Here is a 21,436-nt window from a genome sequence, read left to right as displayed (position 1 = left end):
GCTGCGCTATAGTTGACTTTTGTATACAACGTGAAAAACTTCTACCGTGGGGGATCCATTTTATTTAAAATGCCAGTACTGTAATTGCGAAGGAGCCAATGTCAACGCCGCTTCGTGTCCACAGGAAGTATTAAACTCAGTAACCTAAGCATTTTCACAGCACTTCTTGATCAGCCTAAAAAACCATAGGATTTCTCAAGTGCCCGCTGTCTTGTTTCCATTTAACTATCTACTCACATTTAAGTATGTCTCAAACATACTAAGTAACTGTTAAAGCAAAAAATTAGCTGCCACAGTAGGTCTTAGAAAATGCCAGTGTTTAATGACAGACTAGGCGAGAATGAAAGGTTTAGCAGAAGCATAAGAAGGTTTTAAATAAACCAAACTGTTACAAAGCAAGAGGTGTGAAAATACCATTCTTTGGTCTAAATTAGCTGTTCCCTTTATATTAGTTTAACATTCCAATGGCTTTTTCAAAACTGTTTAAAAATAATATAAGCTGAAATTCATTAAGCAAAAATATGTATTATATACATGGATGCCTGATCAGACAGATGAACTTAAAAGTGAACATAGTGACATTTGTTTAGATATTCCTAGTACCTTAAAAAAAAATGAGTTAGTGTTGAGTGCGCAGTAATAGAATTTTATTGAAAAAGGTAAAAAACTAAGCATGAAAATCTGTTTTAGTTGTTTATAAACACTACATCCTTATGGTTTTGTTGCTCTAAATTCAGACGTAAACATTCATTCTGACATGCCAAAGCTCCTAATGCTGGTGGAAAGTTCCTGTAACCAGTCAGTGATCACTTTACAACTTGTTGCTTGGATGATCAGTCCCTGCAGCTTCATTTGTATACGCTGATTCATCAGCCGCCGATTCATCTTGTTCAACTCCATCTTCCCCAAATCCAGGTTCCTCTTCCCTTTCTGGAGCATCCTCGTCTTCTATGCCATTGTAAAACTCTTCGATCTCACTCTCATCTTCCACATCTAAGCTCTGACTACGACATGAACCACTTTCGCTACTACTCCCGCAAGAGCTAGAAGATATGATATCGTCTTCAGAATCTGAGTATACCTCAGCACCATGGAAAATATAGCGATTCGGTGGTAAAAATAGATACTGAGTACCTGAAACAGAATTTCAAAAGTCAACAAAAGGCTAAAATAAATTATTCATAAAAGATCTTGCAGACTTCTGGTTAGAAGGTACCTGCATATATGTATTTTCAACAGTGAAACTTAACTGACAAATCGGATTACATTAGAAACCCATTTATTTCAATGTATCGTTAGGAACAGCACATAACAAATGCTTCACAGGGAAGCTCAACATTCCTTTTCTCCCCTCCCTTCGACACAAAAGAACATTTAAACTTTAATGTTTAGCGGCTTTTTTCATTGATACACGTATCCACAGCCCACAGCTAGATTTCTGTTACAAGTAACAGAACCGGAACCCACTGCGCAGAGTAGTCGACAAAGTTTAAAAACAGCCTTTGCTTTAGAAAGTTGTGATTTAATACCTGTTTCTTCATCCACACTGATTTTCTAGTGTGATAATTCATGACATCAGTTAAGAGACGACATACTGGAAGGCTTCCTCAGAGCGGCTAAAGTTTCCTACAAAATGTGCCTGTGAGATTTACTTTTCAACTCCTATCATGGCTTCATCTTTCAGTTCTACAAGATGGCTCCCATACCAAATTCTGACCTACTGCGACCAGCTTCTTCACACGTGAGGATCAAACTAATTTTTTCTGAAAATGTGTTTGAAAATGTTAGAAACGGATTTTTTTTTTTGATACTTACCTTCAACCTCCTAAACTTTGGTCTTTTTAGGGAGTATGTAATCACTGATTATAAAACCTATTATGAATTATGCAGTTTTCTTATTGGCTTCTCCAAAAGAAACAAACAATACAATGATGAGTTATGTAGACACTTGTCTGAACAAAAATAACCACCTAAACCCACTGATTCCCTCAAAGGTAACATGTATTGCTTTAAAGTAAGTCCAGAATAAACATCTGGCAAAAAGTGCAAAATACTGAAATGAGTTAACACTTACCATCCAGCCTTTTGCTAATCTGTTCTTTTGCAGATCTGTTTACCCAGCACTTCTTCACTATTTCATTTTTTTCTTTATTTTCTCCACTGTTAGATCCATTTTCCTTCATTGTTTCAGAGTTCATTAGTTCACTAGTAGGATTTTCAGGGTTTTCTGATGACGTTTGTGTGTCCTGAAGCTTTTCTTCTGTGCAGCTCCCTTTAGTTTCTGAGGCAGGATTACAGTTTTCTACCTTACATTCAGCTGGCGGTTCTGAAGACACCACCAAAGTATCTGGGGGAGTCATTCTTTCTGGTGAACTAGAGCCTTCTGAAATGTTTAAAGGGGTAGGCGGTAGCTCAGATGAGTGCATTTCGAGCTCCTTGTGCGTTCGTGGAGGCTTTTCTGTTATTTCTGAAAGTTTTACTGAGTTGTAGCAAAGTTTTGTATATTCGCTACCTAGCCTTTGACATAATTCATTAATAATAACATCACAGTCTCCAAGAAGCTCCACATCAAAGTGTAGATGAGGCAAAGGTTCCCTATTAATTAAGATCTGAGGCACTTCATGGGGGATGGAACCTAGAGATAGAAAAGAGGATTTAAAGGTAGTCACTTCAGTTTTACTTTCAGCAGAGATCTACTTAGAAAGTTTAATTCCTCAGACTTCTCTTCCTTCATTCACTTGCAACAAGACCAGGAAGAAGATAAGCAAATCTCAAATTTAACAACAGCAGTTTGAGGAGCTAAGCCTACTGTAGCCTATCTAGACTTTTTCCCCCTCTTTTTCCACTAAAAACTGTTCCTCCATCACCAAGAAACAGATGCACAGAAATACTGACTACAGCAATGTTTTGTCAAGGGTTAAAAAGATTATTAAAATTAGTACTATAATCTCTTAGAAGAACTGTGTTGATTTTGTGCATTCATTTTAGGTATTTAAGTGCATGTGAAGAATATACTGCTGATAAATGATATCCCATTAATTTGGTCAAAATACTTCTAGGTACAATCTATACTGTACAGCGTTGCTCAACCCACTTCTGACATTTAGGCTTCCAACCCCCACCAGTTTGGAAACCTCACATTGAGTCGTCATATAACCAACTTGTGAAATCCAGTTCTAGGACCTAGAAAGAGCAATGGTTTGCGTAGCGGATCCTAACTTTCCAGTCCTTATGGATTTCCCATCAACCTAAACACTAGGCTCTGCCTCTTCTGTAGGGAAGAGGATGTTATTACAAAGGCCATGGGCACGGTACTGTTCCCCATTAACAGCAGACACTAAGCACATGTCCTTCTCAGGCTTACAGGTGAAGAGATTTTCTTTAGTACCAGTAAGTCTTGCACTCAGTAGGCAAATAAATGACCTGTCATGGTATTTTCTCAGCCTTCCTGGAGGGCATTCTTCTGTCACATATATTAGCGGAGATGTTCTTCCATATCACTTTTAAAAACTAAGGGTCCAGATGGTGATACACTATATGATGCACACTGTGTATCATTTAGTATTAAGTACTGACTTTAAAATGAGCTACAACTCTGGCACTTGTAGGATCAAAAAATCAGATTAAGTACGTCATTTATGTTTTTAAAGATGATTCCTTTCTAGGTCTTTCAAGTAAATCTGAAAGCATATTGCAAGCAGGGAGAGAAATGAATTGAATCTCAGAACAAGGTCATTCAAGCTTTAGGAGAGTAGTTTTTCAGATTATCATTTCATTATCTCGAGATCTGCCTGGACTGTAGAAAAAGCACTTAGAATTTGTTACTTACTTTATTTTGCATTTCAGCTTTACATAGGCAGTCAGTTTTCATCTTAGAAAACTGGATGCTTAATCTAGTTTCTTCACTGAATCAAACCAAAAATATTTCTTGGAGCTCTTAACAGAATCTCACTTCTGATCCAAATTTTTGGAAGAAAATACTACCAGAGATAGTCACTTACTTGGAATCAATGCTACTGGTCTTACTTTCAGTGAAGACCCAATGACAATAAGGAGATCAACTTCATTTTTGTCATACTTCATGGCACGATGGAACTGCTCAGGTAAGTTCTCTCCAAAGAACACTATGTCTGGCTTCATGATAGCGAGCGGCTCATCAGGTGGACATCTGGGACATCTAGGTACAACCTGCATTAGAACAGCTTCTATTACTACAGTTCAGGGCTGTGCCCTTGAAAACCTCAGACTTTAGCAATTCACAGTGACTTATTTTGGTAAAAGACAAGGACGTTTCAGTGATATTTCCTCATTTCATTTTTCTGCAGATATGCAGACAAGTACATTTCTCACTCTAGCCTGCAGCAACGGCACACAGAAATAAAACTACAGCAGGACTTAAGAGGAAGTTCTCTTAAGTCAAAAGGGAGAAACCACGCAGATCTATGCCACAGTTCTTATCTGACAGCTAGGCCCAAGTCCAGAAGCCATGCTCAGCACCAATGGGTAATTACCTCCTATTCAACGGGAATATATTGTTCTTGGTTTAATCAGAGCAAAAACTTAAGATTTCACTGTCAGTTTCCATGATCTGATACAAACCCCTGCCTAATCAGAGTATATTGTACAGCTTTACCTCTCTACTTTCTCCTCTCCTCCAAAAGGGTATGTGTATTATACAAAAAAAGTCGCGTGGCACTGTTGCAGGTGGCTGGCAAAAAGCACACAGGACAAGAACAGAGGAAAGAACTTTTGTTTGGTCTTCATTTTAAACTCTTCCAATTCCTCCAAAAACAGAGCAGCATCCCCATTCACTAAAAAAAGTGGACAAGAACTACGTTTGTGGAGAAGTAGGCTCCCTTTCCTCCTGAAACCAGAGTATTTTCCGATCTTTGGGACCTCTTTCAACTCTTTCCTATCTTAAGACTTTTTTCAGAGGGAAGAAAAGAAGGAGGTGAGCGATGCATGTACAGACAACACTTCAGCTACTACTGAGCAATGTCTCTTTCAAATTGTTCCGTTCTCCTCAGCTGCAGTGTTAAAATATGATACCCTAGAATAAATCTAAGGAGCTAAATGTAGCTACAATCCTATAGCAGTCATCACAAGCAAAGCAGTGCTGTGTAGAGAGATGTATATTACCTATTTCAATAGCAAAATATATGAAAAATGACATTTAAATGCATAACAACTCCCTCTTGTACACAGAGTACATGCAGAAAAAATAATACAGAACTTAGAAAGTTTAAATCAAAGAACTAGTTTATGGATGCCTGCAGTCAGACAAAAGACAGTGCTTTCCACATGAGAAAACATCACAAGTAAAAGGCCTTCCTCTAGTGTCAAAGGACCATTCCCAAAAATTTAAGTCTTTGAACACAGAATCCAATCCTTCTTTGAAGAAGACCTTGTGGGAGGGATGCATAAGAAACAATATGCCACAAGAAGCAGGAATTGGTATGGAGGAAACATTCACCACGTACCCAAGCTAAAGAGTGTCTAGTAACCCCATGCTAAAGGGAAATCAACTTAAGAACTCCCCAACGAGGAGCAGATGGGTAGAATGAATCTTGAACTTTTTCCTCGGATCTTTACATATTAGAGAGAGCTCGTACTACACAAACACTTTTGGTTGGAAGCTTAAGGAGGGAAAAAAGTTTGCTCTGTATTAGGAGGAAGATGAAATGAAGACCGCTAACTTTTTGATTTAAAGAGACCAAGTAATATTAACTCTGTTTCCAACAACTTGTGACTTAATGGATCTCTGTAGAGCAACTGATGTCCCTATCCAAATCATTTGAGTCACTGTAATGGGCCCATAAATGCGTTTCAACACTACACTACTCACCAGCTTCTCTGCTAATCCTCAGAAAGGTCGTCAGTAAGGGGGAAGATCTATTCCAAGAGCTGAAATTGATACCAAGAAGTTAAAGCTAGATAATTGGCCACTCAATTGCCTAGGGTCCTTTTTCCCTCCAGAAGTAGCACTCCCCTGAAGCCCCACCACCTCTGCTGATGTATTTGTCCAATGAAAGAGAAATAGACTTTCTCATTGACTATTGATGTTATCTGTATATCAAAACCAAGATTAGCAGAGATTATGTTGGTTTAAGAATATCAGTTGTTTCACTCAGAAGTTCCATCTGTGTGATTTATAACTGCTGCTGCTTCTCATCCAGAAGGATGGTTGTGCACAGCAACCAAGAGAAAGAATCACGCTACAGGGAACTAGCACTTTATCTTGGAAGTGCCAAAGAGTGAAGCGCAGCAACAAGAAATTGGTAATTTTCTAAACAGATAATCTTAAACAATTCTCAGTTTATAATACGTTGAAAGGAAATCCTGGCAGAAAGATGCTAGGTGGACTCACTTCCTTGTGAAGCCCTTACGACCATCAGGGAATGGACCAGACAAAGGAAAGGTAGTATTTTTAGGGAAAACTAAGGACCCGGGGCCATGTATAACTGAACTTTCAAATAGTGGAGGACAGCAGAGACTAGAAACTGGAATATCTATTGGGACCCAGATGCCAAAACCATTTTTGTGAAGGGGAACTTGTTAGAAACCAAAGCTGTTGAGAAAGACAGTGTTTTGTTTCATAAGTACAGAAAAGGTTTCTTTTGCTATCTAAGGAACCAAATTCTATATTCTAGAGAGGCAGTAGACGAAACTGCATAGTGCTGGTTTGGGAAATGCAGGCTACAGAATAAAGATAATGATGACAAATAGAACATCTTTTCAGGCATAAATAAGGAAGGATATGTTTTCTTTCAATAGTGCTATTTCTTGTGTGAAATGATATTTGGCAATAACCATATATATTTTGCATTACAAAAATAATTTAGTTTTACAGCTAGGGCCTGCCTGCCCTGCAAAGATGTACCTGACAATAGTACTGTAAGATTAGGGCTGAGAGATTGAGTGTAAAAATCTCCTTCAGTCTCATGTTGGGAGTAAGAACCCTCTTTGTTCTCATTATTCAGAAGTATGGCTAGTTGTCTTCTCTCCACTTCCCCATGCTTCCGTTAGTGACCACCAGCAGGGACGGGCCATCGAGGCAGAAGTTTGATTCAGCTTATAAACATACAATGATTACAAAGCGTTAGGAGAAGGAGTCGTGACCACTAACAATCAAACCAGAAAATTACAGAACGCTTAGGAATGGTAGTTTAGAAGGAAGAAAACCTAAACTCCAACCAGCTGGCTTTGAAGGTAAAGGAGCAGCAAATATCTGTAAGATAAAAAGTTCTCAAAAATAATATTCTCAATATGAAGGTAAACCAGATTTCAAATTCAGTATTTCAGTGTTACAAAGTTTCAGGCTGATGAGATTGACATTTCTTAAAGCTTTCACATCTCTTCTGAAAGGCTTTCATTGAGTTCCATTTAAAATGTAATACATGAAAGATTTACAACCCTTCCATGTTTCTCCTCTAAAGTTGCAACGGTGGACTCTAAGCATTTATCAAAAAACGTGAATCTCCAGAAAGAGAGTCTCCTTACATTTATATGAACAAGATCTTTTTGATCAGAGAATCATCATCTCTGTTCCTTCAAAAGAAGGGGAAGAAGAGCAAAGAGGGTCTTGCCAAGCCAGAGGCTCTTGCCAAGCCAGAGGCTCATCTGCTCTGACAGAGCAGAACCCATTCCTGCCTTGGTCCTGGGGCACTTTAAGTCCAGATGTGGGGAGTTCAGAGTACAGAACAGTTCAGAAGTCCTAGAAAGCACACATCCGACATCTCGTCTGATGCTCTTCCTTGTTCAGAGGCTGCTCTGTAGTTAGCAAGGTCTCCGTGCATCATCTACTGTTTAAACAGTAGATTAAATCTTTAATGCAGGTAAGTGCTCAAAGAGCAACCAATGTTATAAATAGCTAAGAATGCTTTCTCAGTGTGACTGTGAGTTTAAATTAACATAAAACAGGTATAAATCCAAGTTTCTACTTACCATTTTAACCTCTAATTTTCTCAGAGGTGCTATTAAAAATGGACTCTTATGCTTTGCTTCTGCTTTTTCCCATTACCTAATTTTTGCAGTACAGTATTTGAGTATACTTTTAAATACATGGGGAAATGCTAAATACAGATAGGCACTTTTATGAAATACGCGCAAAGATATGTAGCCTTTTAAAAGCAGATCTTTTAAGCAATCCAAGGGTAGTGGTTTGGGATTTTTTTTGAGAGTTACTTATTAGAAAGCTGCAGTGAGTTAAAGTAAATTTTTACCTGATTGAAAATATCTCCTCGAACAACTTCACAATCAACTTTGTATTTACAGATCAGGCAGGAAGCTGTTGCAAAGGAACCTAAGGAGAAAAACCCATATGGTAGAAACAAGGATTTTCAGTCACTCGGATTTGGTCTTTTTGCCCAAGCTGTTTTGACACAAAGGCTGTTATGTTCCATTGCTACAAACGTTAGTCATTAAAAAGTAATTTAAAATTAAGAGAAGATACTTGTAGTACTAAAAGTAGTTCTTCTAGATGTTGGTCAGCAGAAATCTTGTTTTAGGAGTAGGATATACCACATGTACGTCAACAAAAATTGTATTGTGTCCTCTCATTCCCCCAGCCTGTGCAAGCATATACCAGGAGAAGAGAATAGAACCTTCCCTTTTCCTCTTTACACAACTAACAGTAGTACCAGCAGCTCTGCAAACAGCAGCAGCGTGACACGAAGCCATGTGAACTCAAGAAACAGCAGGGCAAAATAACTAGGAAAATGTGTTAGTAAAAACTTTGCTATAGGCAACTAAATAGTAGTATTGTTCCTTTCAGCAGAAGTGAGAAGTTACAGCTATGTTGTTCAAATTGAAATACTGCTTGGTACCCAGCTTAGCCAGTGTCTATTATTTGGCAAAACCGTGTTAAGTTGGTTGCTCCGTCCAGCCACCTGGTAGCTCTAACTAGCCTGTTTCCGAAGCAGCTGAAGGTGATGCCCGAGTATCTGGTGTCTCTATTGGTCTAAATGGAAAGCTTATCAAGTGGCTAACACACATAGGAAAATACAGTGTGAAGTCACTGTGGCAAACTAGAGTGGCCTTTTGGTGCTCCCATGTCCAGGAGAGAGAGGCCTTACGAGGCCTTTTACCTGTGGAAGGAATAATGCTAGAAGTTGGCAGAATGCTGAAGAATAAAGTGAAAAAATCACAGATTTTCTCCTGACTGTGAAACAAGGGTTAAAAAAAAAAAATTTGGGCTTCTTTTTGACCCTGCATTGGAATGTGCCACTTAAAGAGCAAAAGTCTGGAGTTCTCTAGTTTCTAATGGTGATATGAGGGCAGTAAGAAAGCTCTGTGACTGAGTAATGTACGGGGGGGTACAAAACTCTCTTTTCAAAAGGAAACTTGTAGAAAGGTAACTGTTAAGATGTTGAAAGCTTTGCAGAAGGTAGGAAGAGCTTAAAACCTCTGGTACCAAAACTTTATCTGGAGTATTATTTTAAGCCACCCGAACCAAAGATATTTTCTGCTCATAACCTACGCACAGCAGCCGACCAACACTTACACTGCTAAATGAAGGGATTCTGGGGCTAAGTCAACATCAAATTATGCTTTGGGGATATTGCATCTGGGTAAGACAAAGAGTGAAAGCACAGAAAAACTCCGAGCAGATAATTTATGAGTAATTTGAGTTCCGGTCTGCTAATCGCTGTTGGCATGGAAAGTGCACAGCTTCTGAAATGCTCAACATTGCAACTCCCAGAACTTGAGGGATTCGAAAGACTATAGGAAGTATGACAGTTATTATTTGCTCATTATGATTTGTTTATAGTAATAATTCACGTGTTTATACGGTGCATTACGGACACGTTTGTCAGGCCAGCAGACCTAACCCTGTCTGAAGCATCTGTTGTTACCTACTTGCAACTCAATTATATGAGTTATTTTTCACCATCAAGAGGACTTGATCAGGAAGTTATGCTGCCCCACGCATGAGTCGTGTGTAGCCAGCAGGCCACTGCCTCTGATCATTCAGCTACAGCAATGGCAAGGAATATGATCTAATTCCAGACACACTGGTTCACTGCAAAAGCCATTTTAAATTCAGAAAATGCACCCAAGGCACAGTACTTTTCATAGTAGCAACTTGACTGTAGGACTGTAGTGTTTAATGGGTTCAGAGGTTCATATATCGACTCCCCAAATCATTAGAAGGTTCCTTGTCATTTGGCACACTCACGATTAACTTGCCGTTGCCACAGCTAGAGAATAAAGATAGAATAAATATAGCCTTATGAATGCTTAGATAGCAGAATTTCAGTTTCTTTTTAGCCACTACCATTAGCCAGCTATCATTTGATAAAGAGCAGCAGAACTGTACATCAGCTAAAGCTTGATGTGCTCAAAACAACCTTTGCTAATTTCCAAAAGCCTCAAAATCTCAAAGTCCACAGCATGTTTTTAAAGAACGTTTTTAATTTACAATCAACTTATACAGGACATACACTAAAGATGGTCTGAATCTAATTGCTGCAGTGTGCAACTGAAAAACTGGGAAGCTTGAATGTGGCAGTGATGTGCAAAAGCATAACTATGTAAGGAGTTCACGATAAATACCTCATACAGAACGACAACCAAAACAAAATGCATGACACATCAAGTACAAAAGCTAGAAAAGGTTTAGCTGCAAAGTAAAATTACTGATCAGAAAATTGGTTCTGTTTTACCTCAAACCAGGACAAAATGGAAACTAGCACCAGATTGGGGTTATTCGACAGGTAGGAGTCTATTGTGTGCTGTTTGGTCACCATGACAGAACACTGTATCGCTCTGTTTGAATAAAGAAAAATTGACAAATCTGGCACCGAGCTAAGCTTTGTAGATAAGGAAACCAAGTGAATTTGGTCGCTGGAAAAGGTGGAATTAGACAGACAGGTCTTACAAACATGCCAACACTGCTTTTAAACAACTTATTTGCCAGAAGTCTACTAAATGATTCGAACGTGCACTTTAAGAACTCATTTTCTGCATCCTTTCCTTAAAAACGGATCCTTGGCCTTTTAGCCTGACATTTGCAACTCCTTAGAAATGGAAAGCATATCAAGCGACTAATTAAGAGATTGCACTTAATTTGGTATCATAATTGCAGAATGTGTATGACACCGAAGGTGTAACAAGATGATGTTGTTCAGTTCAACTGAACAGGTGATTGATCCACAATATTTTATAGGTGAGGAAAAGTCATTGAAGCATCAGGGTATTTTAAGATTTTGATGGAATATATTCTAAATAAAGAATCAGGTAATAGCTGAACTCCACTTCATTGATAGTGAGAGGGACATAGGAAAAGACTGATTTCCACACTACATTCTCATACATGAATATAAAAAAGCAACAAATACATTTAAAAAGTGAAGGTCTAGGCTTGTGCAAACAGGGTGTGGATCTTCACTGACAGACAGAGACCACCATTTATCAAGCAAAATTTCTGAAGGAAATTTCCACTTGAAACACTTCTGATTTAAATATGTAAGCTACCTAATAAAAAATTTAATATTTTAAAAGCAGAGTATTTGTTGCCAAGAGATACTGACTCAAGGAAAAAAAAAAAATTCATTCCAAAAGCGATTACCTTGTCACATGCACCAGTGAAAATTATTCCTACGCATAAAATAAGAAAAGCGAAACTGAAAGCACTCACCATGACACTGTATTATCCTTTGGATTCCTGCAACCTGTTCCAGTGTGTCTATGTTCTGAGTATAGTTGCGAAGTAGTTTTCCTTCTTTATCCATCAAAGCTATGAACTTGTGACAGAGTGAGGGCTGGAACTGTCCTGGGTAGATTTCCTGGAGAATTCAGAAGTACATTAGAAAGTGTAAGTGAATACACAACAGCTTTATTTCAACTCCAGCAATTCACACAGGGCTAAATATTGTCAATAATGATTACGTCAGCAGTTAATGTTGTCACTCCCTTTGCAGTTTGCCATTTCCCTCAGATCCAACTCTTCTTTTGACAGCTGAGCTTCCGATCGTGTCAGCATGACTTACTCCATGCAGAATGTGGTATTTTGTTCTTCACAGAGCATAACAGCAAGGTTTAGGTCTCTTTTGGTTGTGAGAATTATGAAATAGGAAAGCTTTTTTCCTTTGTGAGTGTCAAGTAACCTCAATATTTTTTAATAGAAACATAGATGATTTAACTGCAGTCAGACCAAATTTCATGAGGAATTTGGATTCCAGTCTTTTGGTTTGGGATAAGCAGTTTTTATTCATCAGCATTATCAGCAGCCGTTCTTAGAAGATGGGAGTCCAGAAAGCAGAACACCACCGAATCTAGGGGGAAGACAGGTGGTACTCTGACCAGCTTTGCCAATTTAGCCGGTTACAACAGTCATCAAATTAAAACCAAATGGCTTAGTAGAGCAATTCCACTGTGTCCGACAGATGCTTAGCCTTTCCATGAGATGAAGGGAGAGGAGATAGGTATATCTAAAGAGCATATGGAAAAAAATGTAGGCACTTCTGTAGAATGGTTTGCTGTTTGCTCAGAGTGAACAGGGAGCCTGCCAAAAAGAGAAATTAAATGTAGGCACCCAGCTGAAAGCTTCAGATTAGGAACCTCTGTCCAGAGCTGACCAGCCCAGGTGGTACCTCTGGTTGCTATGCAACAAGGAGGACAGCACCACCACCACTCTGTTTCTCAGGAGCACTTGAATTCCAGACCCTCTACTCTCCCATCACTCTCTCACCACTGAGGAGCAACTGGGCTGGAGTCTCACCTGGGAAAGTGAGGCCTTTTTACAGAAAAAGCACGAGGGTCACTGGCCAAAAGAAAGTAGGCAAGAAGGCGGCTGCTGCCTGCCTTTCCCAGTAGATACTTAAAGCTGAACCAGAAGTTCTAGCACAAGAGTGAACTGTTAAATTAATCCTTGTGACAGCTCTGCCTTCATCTAGCACATAGCCTAACTATTAACGAACAAAAAAGACTTTTTGAAAGCATTTGTTTTTTTCCCCAAAATATTTCATGTTACTTATAATTCTGAAGCTATGTGGATCTTTGGAGTTAAACTGCAGCAATGATCAATGATTGCTCATAGTGCTATTACCTACATTATTAAGAGCCTATTACATGATTATAATCAGATATTCATGTGGTCCTAACAGCTTTTATATCTTAGTCTGGAGAAGCAAGACACGTCCCGCCACTGAGTTCTGCAAATTTATTTGGCCATTCTTTGTCCCTAGAATTAAAGGAACTTAAGATTTTATGGAATAAGAAATGAATATTCTAACTGAATTGATGGACAAAAAAGGAGAAGTAGGAGAAATTATTTTAGTACAAAATCACAGAATCACAGAATCACAGAATTATCAGAGTTGGAAGGGACCTCTAGAGATCATCTAGTCCAACTCTCCTGCTAAAGCAGGATTGCCTAGAGCACATTTCTCAGGACTGCATCCAGGCGGGTCTTGAAAATCTCCAGGGAAGGGGACTCCACAACCTCCCTGGGCAGCCTGTTCCAGTGCTCTGTCACCCGAACCGTAAAGAACTGTTTCCGTGTATTTGAACGGAACTTCCTGTGTTCAAAAGTATCAGCCAAATTGGATTTTGTCTATTCTGGTAAAACCTGTGTATAAACAGGCTTCAGGTAGGTTGGTTGGGGTTTTTTTTGGTGGGGTATGTGATTTTTTTTTTTTTAATTAAATATTAAAAAGCAAAGTAAGCGCATATACTAATGAGCACCAAAATATGTTAGTATCAGATAGGAGGCTTTCAGACAAAGCTAAGCAGGTGAAGAATGCATTGATTTTTCTTTGCCAACCTTTAAAACATAATAGAAGAGTAGCGTAAATTGTGAGTGAAGGGAAGAAAGAGCAAGCATAATTAGTAGTGATGATTTTCACAAGGCATTACTCGTCCTGTGGTAATTCTTATAATATTTTGGGTTTGATTTTTTTTGTCCTGAGGAAATTCCAGACTAAATGCAATTATTTTTTGTTTCTACATATGTCTACAGCTTCTACAGTTCCTTCTTGTCTTGGAGATGTACTCCCTGCTTTTTAAATTAAACTGTTTAATATCACTAACATCTTTCCAAAAACTGCTGCGTTCTCCCTTTTAAGTGAAGGCAGTCCCTGGAAAAAGGCTTTAATTCTCTAAGATGTACAGATCCTTGTCGCAGCTATACCAAAATCTGAAACAAGAACAAACTTACTAGTGCATGAAACTGCTTTACTCCTCTTAACTGTAAATACAGGGATAAAATGTGAATGTATTGTATGACACTGAACAACATGCCACATCATATCAAATTCAAATGGAGTTTTCCACATTACTCATGTGCTGGCCAAAAATTTCTCATATTCTTTCATTTTTCAGAGAAAGTAACAGCAGCTGAGGTTTGCTCAAATAACAAGCTTCTATTTATCCTCCCTGAAATTAGAGACAGCATCTAGAATGGCTGTGTATATAATGAACTTGTAACAGGAACAGTAAAAATAAGCTTTAAAAAAAGAGAGAATATTGCTAAATATTTCTAGTAAGGCTAATGTGTGGTTGCATACAATGACTGACGGAACACTGAGGATGTAAAATTGATACATTGCAAAGACCTTCCCAAGGAGAGAGTTGTTATGCCGATGAATGAGGGCTCTCATTCAAGTAAATTCAGTGTATTAACATATTTTTCCATCTTGTTTATAAGAAAAGACAAAGATACTATTTTGTTAACACAATAGTTTTATATCTGATTTATGCATTTTAATACTGTTATCTGTCTTTACTGACCAAGATAAGAACTGTTGGAAAACCATACCTTTGCAAACTTAAAAAATGGCCTGGGATCCTTTCTGAAGTATTCTATATCAAACATTGCTTGAGGATCTGGAAGGTCTGGGAAGTCTACGGCAAGGCGTGCATAGATGCCATCTCTTGATCTAAAGTCAGGTATTCCACAAGACACAGACACCTGAAATATATTTTTGCAATCTGAAATAAGCAAAACTATTAAAGACTTGCTATGATACAAACTATTTGGGAAACCACGTTTCTGTACACTTACAGTGCTCAGAGATATTAAGAACAATACCAGTCTGGGTTCTCTGTATTTATTTTTTTTTTCCTTTTTTTTGACCAATATGACAAATCCCAAATCACAAGCAGAAGAAACAGCACAGAAAAAGTCTGACAACTAGGCAAAAAAACCCCTTTAGTACAATCCATACAGGCAGTTATAGGATACCAGAACTCACTTTTACTACTGCAAGTTTTGTCAAAGTGAACAAAAATTTAAAATAGTGTTGCATTAAATTTGATTAGTAAGTGTTCATTGATCTTCCAACTTAGGCTTAGACAAGGTGGTTGATTTTTATTTCTTTTTTACATGCTTTAATGCAGTAACAGAATAGATTCTTGCTTTTCATGAATAAACACCTTTTGATAAACAAATTATTTATCAAGAATTGTAGTAGTCTATAAAGACTAAAATTTATTGTCTCAGGCTACCCCAAAATGGTATGGGAAGAGGAGGAGAAACAGGTGTATGACAGCAACTATAGAATGAGCAAGATTGGGCAATAGAAGTAGCAATGCTCTTCTGACAAGCTGATTTGAATTACTTGTCTTTTCTGAATAGTGTCACACCCTCCGTGTATGAACAACAGAAGCAAAAAATTATCAACTTTCATATCATGATCTGGTACATGAGTATAAAGCTGTAAGTGCACAACAGTTAAAAAATATTCTTTAGTAAAACAGTGAGTAATTAATCTTATTACCATCATAGAGTGGCACATGTTAAAAGGAAAACTCAGTCTCCTGAAATCTAATTAAACTCTCCTTTATAATCTTCCCCCTGACCTTTTTTTTTCTTTTTTGATTCCTAGTCTTCTAGTCCCTCTAGCTCCATCAGGGATTTTAACAGAGCCACCGAGACTTTGTTTAAAAAATCATTACCTTTGTTTGAAGAGAAAAAATGACTAGGATACAAAATGTATTGGAACAGGTAGATGAGATCTTATTCTGTAACTATTTTGCATGGAAGCAACTGTTTAAGTTTAAATGTTTACAAATACTTTCTCATGAGAGGTTTTGTCATTTCCAGCTTAAGCTCCAGTCCTGCAGTGTGCATCGTTCTAGTGCCCCCTCTTCCCATCTAGCACAATTATTTGATTTCGAATGTTGCGAGGGTCACGCCATCTGCGTGCTGTAAAGCACTGGGTAAGTATTTAACCCACTGTCTATATATTCTCTTACTGTCATTGCAGCAATACATACCCCAGCTCCAGTCAAGACCATTATTTTTCTGCATTCTTGTAAAAGTTTCACAGCATCATCAATAGTATTGATATCTTTCCGTTTTTTTCTTTTTGGTGGTTCTGAAAGAATGTTTATAACAATTTGCCACAGTGTCATATCATCCAGTTCAGGTGGAGGGATTGTTTCTGGCAGCAGGTCTTTCAGAATTGTCCGTGGGTCTGTACCTAACATGAGATGCTGCTGAACAAAAGTGTAGGGACCTGAGAAAATTCAGAAACACAAATATTTAAAATTGAGTCAAGTATTTCAGATGATTATGATCGTTGTCCTTAATGCTTGCTACTACAACTTTATTAATTGAATGTAATGCTTGGTTCATCAAAACCACTGTATGTTTTGGTCTAAATTCTGAAGTAATAGTATAGATAGGCTTTTTACTTATTTATTATTATTTTATGTTAACCCATGAAGGATTTCATATCAAGTTAGTCGAGGTAGAAATCCCAGTTCATAGCAGACTTGATGGCTCTTAGAGGTGAACAAAATTTTTGCAATGTATCTCCATTTTATGGCTTCATTTCTATTTTTCCAACATTTTGTAAGATATTTACAGTACTAAGCTAGAGAGACAACAAATACACATATACTTCCTAGTCATATTATAAAACTCCACTCTAAAGAGACAAATAGGGCCCACCAATGCATACATTTTTGTTGTTCTTTTACTCGTCTAACACTAATGATTTCAGACATGACCTCCTAAAGCCATCAAATCAATCTTTCCAGAAACGCTTGAGATTAGAGTGGTAGAAAAAAACCCCACAGGTAAATCTTAAGAAGCTAAACTGACTAAGATGACCCAAACAGCTATGACTACGGCTAGTTACAATATATATAAAGAAAACAACTGTTATATACATTCACCCAAAAGGTACCAACAGTGATTCTCTAACAAGGGACCAGCAAAGACAACATATGGGCAGATTTTAAGTGGAATATTGTGTTGTCATAATGTGTTTTCTTGCTGCTGTTCTTATCGATACCAGTAAAATGAACACTGTGGTATTATCATGCCTGTGTGAGACAAAAGACCTCAAATCCCAACCCCACTGCGCCCTGAAAGTCCCGGTCCCACACAAGTCACCAGTGACCGTACTGGTTATCTAGCCTCTGTGTGTGGCGAGAACTTTCTACGGAGTTCCTAACTGCCACGCTTAACTTATCTATTGCTAATATGCAATATATATGCAGACCAATAATTCCCAAACTGATGTAACGCTTGAGACAGCGAACCCAACGGACTGGCTAAAATCATACAAGATTCATCTTCTTGTTCCTTAAAGTACTAATGCAACTAAGTAAATAGGCTAGAAATATGCCATAAATCTGTTCAGTTTAGTGAGTCTGTGTGTATGCTTTTAATACGGATCATGGCAGGATAGCTACACAAAAAAGACAGTGACAATTTTAATCAAAATACAGCAAGTTTAAACAGGTCCATTTTAAAACTCCTTAAATAACATACAGAATACAGTGAACAACTCTAAGCTGCTCAAAAGCAGTAATTTCCATTTTTTTTTTTGCAACAGAAGATATCATTTGAAGACTGGGAAGAATAAAGTAACTGTTCAAAGGCAAACAGCATCTAAGAACATTATATAGGCTTCTACCTATACGTGGTCTTGGGGTCCAATCACTAGAACTTGCATGTGAGGCTCTGTCATCTTCATCACTATCACAGGAGTGAAAGCCATTGGCTATGATTTCATCACTAAAAAGGAAGTTATCTGCAAGACAGCACAACAATGACGGGTTACACTTGAGCCGAATGGCACAGATAGATATTTAAATATATCACAAAACCTCAACTTGTATACTTTTAAAGTTAATTGCAGTGAATTACAAATAGGCAGTTTTGTCACTTAGACACAGAAAGTTTCTACCTTTTTTGAGTTTATAGATATGCTTTCAAGCCTTCAGGAGATTTGCTATCTTAATACTGGGCTTCAGCAGGCTGGATGTTGACCTTCGTGAAATTTTCGTTCTATAAAGTGTTGGACATTAAGATTTTTTTGTACCTTAATGATAATCCAAATGTTTTAAAAGTATAATTAAAAATTTCTCTCTCTTACAATTCTCACTGCATTCAGCTCACTGAAAAACTGGATTGAATCAAAATGAGTCACCATTTATAGAATAATCTTTGACTGAGTTTTAAGAGTACAGCATGTTAAAAGAAACCCACCAGTACACACTCGGATACAACTAAGTTACAGCATGTTGTTAGGCTGTTATCTTGTGGCTGAGCTGCAATAGGTGACTACTTACACGCTTGTATGATATCCAAGTTAGGACAGAAAATGCGCTACCTTGAACCACCTTCACTAAGTTTCTCTCAGCCACTTTATCCTGCAGCTGAGCTCGGCTCGGAGTACCACATAGTTACTCCAGCTCAGCTTATGGCCTTCAGCCAGAGTAACTCAATCTAACTTCATCAGGTATCTAGATGAAGGAGTCCAAAGAAGAACGAGATATTTGTCTTACAGCATACAGTACCTAAGCCAACATTTAAGCAGAAATCTAAACTTTAACCTAAGCAGCTTATTAGAATGCAGACTAACTTAGAATTACTTAGAATGACTTTTGTTATTGGCTTTTTAATTAGAAATAGCCACAGCAACTGTAGCTTAATGTTGAAAATCTAAGACTGTGTACAAAGGAGAACAAGTTTCACTCGTGCCCTCTAAAACAAAGAATCCCTGTAATAGTTTTCAATCTCTGTTTGAATAAACCCCTACAATATTTTAGCTAGGTTACTTTGCTTTACTCTTAAATAAAGAACACCACAAAACACCATCATTTTTTATTCAGAGATTGTGTTGTCCTGCTCTTTCCCTTGTTCGCATAAATACTTTATCCCGATTAGAATGGAAAAACGTAGACAGAAATTTGCTTTTTGTACTTGCTGTTATCTTCTTCTGAGACCACAGGAATTTTGACACTACTATTTCTTATTATTGATCTATGTATTTACAGCATTTCACTTCCACCTCATTATGTGTGCAGTCAGTGAATGTATTATGAGGAAGAAAAAAATGTATTAGTACACACCAGTAAGCACCAAGTGCAAGTTTTACTAAAATTACCTTTATGTCTACTACGTAAAGAATCAAAGTCTACGTTGTTAAGATCTCATCATGTACAGGTCACATTGTCTTGTATTTAAGAAATACTGTGATGGATACAAACAGGCTAAAGCAAGAGTTTAAATTGTAACACTCCCTCTGTATTCATTTGATTCCTCAAAGGAATAAAGGGAATGCTTGCCAGAATGAAGCAACCCACAGCAAAACATGCCCGAGGATGAGCAACTTGAGCAAAAAGGCTTCATATAAGGCACCAATAAGAGATCATCAGCTTTACTCTTGTGCTGTTCTGATGAAGTTTTTAAATACCAAGGCTGTTCTGAGCTTACTGTACAGCTCGGTTGCCTTTTGGATAGCTTTCGCACAGGCAGAAATTTTCCGTAGAGTTTTCCTACGGAGTTAAAGGATCTTTATCTGCATTCCAGGATGAAATATAAAGACTTTACTGGCAGAATGCAGCATCTTCCACCTTTTAAGAAGACTTTCCAAAGCACTGCCTGAAAGAACAAAACAAACAAAACTCCTCAAAATCCATCTGCTTCAATAATGCAATGCGAGGTACGTTCATACCGATACTGCCCCAACAGTATGCTTCAAACGTCATCTGCAAAGATACTTTTCAGAAGATTATAGTTTAGCTTTTGCTGCAGTCAATGAAATCTTAACCAAGACTGTAAAGTGAAGCTGTTTAAAGGAATTGGTCAAGACTGCTGCTCCTGTGCGAGTTTCCCAGAGACAGAAATAAAATAATTATCACGGCAGAAACTGTGAAAGGGAACCAGGGCTTTTGATTTTTCATTTTTAATAACGCGTAGGCAGCCAGACAAGTGTTTTCACGACCGGGAGCCCCGTCGATCTCCTCCTATGACGCCCAGCACAAGAAACGACGGGCTTTGACACGGGCCGCTCAGAACGAGCGCCGGTGGGGTTCGGCAGCAGGGACGCAGCCGGCCCCGGTTCGCGTTCAGCGATACGATGAAGGCGACGGACGGAGCGCAGCGGCCGCGGGGTGACCGCCCCCGCCGGGAGCACCCGCCCGTCCTCCCGGGACCGACCAGCACCGGGGAGCGCCCGGCCCGGCCGGCGGGAGAGCCCGGGCGGCTGCGGCGGGGAGGCAGAGCCGGCCCCGAGGGCCGGCGCAGGAGGAGGGAGCCCGCCGCGGCCTCTCCCGGCGGGCCGGGCCGCCCATCCCGGCTGCGAGGGGCCGGCCGGCGGCACGTCCCGCCGGGCCGGGCCGGGCCGAGCCGGGAGGGGCGGGGGGAGAAAGGAGGGAAGGAGGGAGAGAGGGAAGGAGGGATGGGATCCTCACCGGGATGCGGGGCCGGCGCCTCGGCCGCCCCGTTTGAACACTGCGCCCGCCTGCAGCCAACGGCCGCCTCCGCCGCCTCTTCGCCGGGCGCCGCCTCCGCCCCCTCCCCCCGGCCCCGCTGCCGCGGCGGCGGAGGCGGCTCCGCCCGGGCCAGGCCCCGCAGCCCGGCCCTATTGTCCGCGCCGCTCCACACCACCGCCGCCGCCTCTTCTTCGTCCTCCTCCTCCTCCAGCCGGCCGCCGCCGCCATCGGCGTTCACGGCCGCCGCCTCGTCCTCCTCCTCCTCGCCCGGCAGCTCCACCGCCACAGCGGCGACCGGCCGGGCCGGCCGTTGAGCGGACACCGCGCCCCGCCCGCCGCCGTCTTCCGAGTCCAGGCGCTGGCGCTTCAGAGCGGGCTCGGCGCCCTCGGCGGGGCCGCCGTGGCGGGGCCGGAGGAGCGGAGTCTCCTCGTCCGCCATCTTGGAGTCGCAACCACCGCCGCCGCCCCCCTCCGCTCCCGCCCGGCGCAGCGCGCAGCAGCAGCGCCGCCGCCGCCACCTCCCCCCACCCCCAGGGAAGCGATTTAAACCCGGCACGTGACCGCGCCACCGCCCACGCGGGCGCCCGCGCCCCGCGGAGGCCGCAAACAACAACAAACCGGGTCACGTGAGGCAGCGCGGGCGGGCTGAGGGGGGCGCTCGCGACATGGCGGCTTCTCCTCAGCGGGGCAGGGAGCGGCGCGGCCGCCGCTGAGGGCAGCGTTACGGGCCGGTACCGGCCCGTAACGCTGCCCTCAGCGA

General features: G+C 40.3%; 1 protein-coding gene across 1 annotated transcript; it reads right to left on the bottom strand.

Moving 5' to 3' along the window:
- Positions 1 to 625: 625 nt before the first annotated feature.
- SIRT1 (sirtuin 1) lies at positions 626 to 21,318 on the bottom strand. Its single transcript, XM_082486371.1, has 9 exons — positions 20,656 to 21,318; positions 17,871 to 17,987; positions 16,219 to 16,460; positions 14,759 to 14,911; positions 11,639 to 11,786; positions 8,223 to 8,302; positions 4,002 to 4,188; positions 2,075 to 2,635; positions 626 to 1,134 (listed from the first exon to the last, which is right to left on the bottom strand). Exons 1-9 carry the CDS (start codon positions 21,113 to 21,115, stop codon positions 812 to 814), a joined length of 2,271 nt encoding a protein of 756 aa, XP_082342497.1. The 5' UTR covers positions 21,116 to 21,318; the 3' UTR covers positions 626 to 811.
- Positions 21,319 to 21,436: the final 118 nt, after the last annotated feature.

This window comes from Vanellus vanellus (assembly GCF_965231255.1).
Source record: "Vanellus vanellus genome assembly, chromosome: 7".
NCBI lineage: Eukaryota > Metazoa > Chordata > Aves > Charadriiformes > Charadriidae > Vanellus > Vanellus vanellus.
The sequence above is the reverse complement of the archived record's forward strand: the minus strand, read 5'-3'. Positions and strand labels throughout refer to the sequence as shown.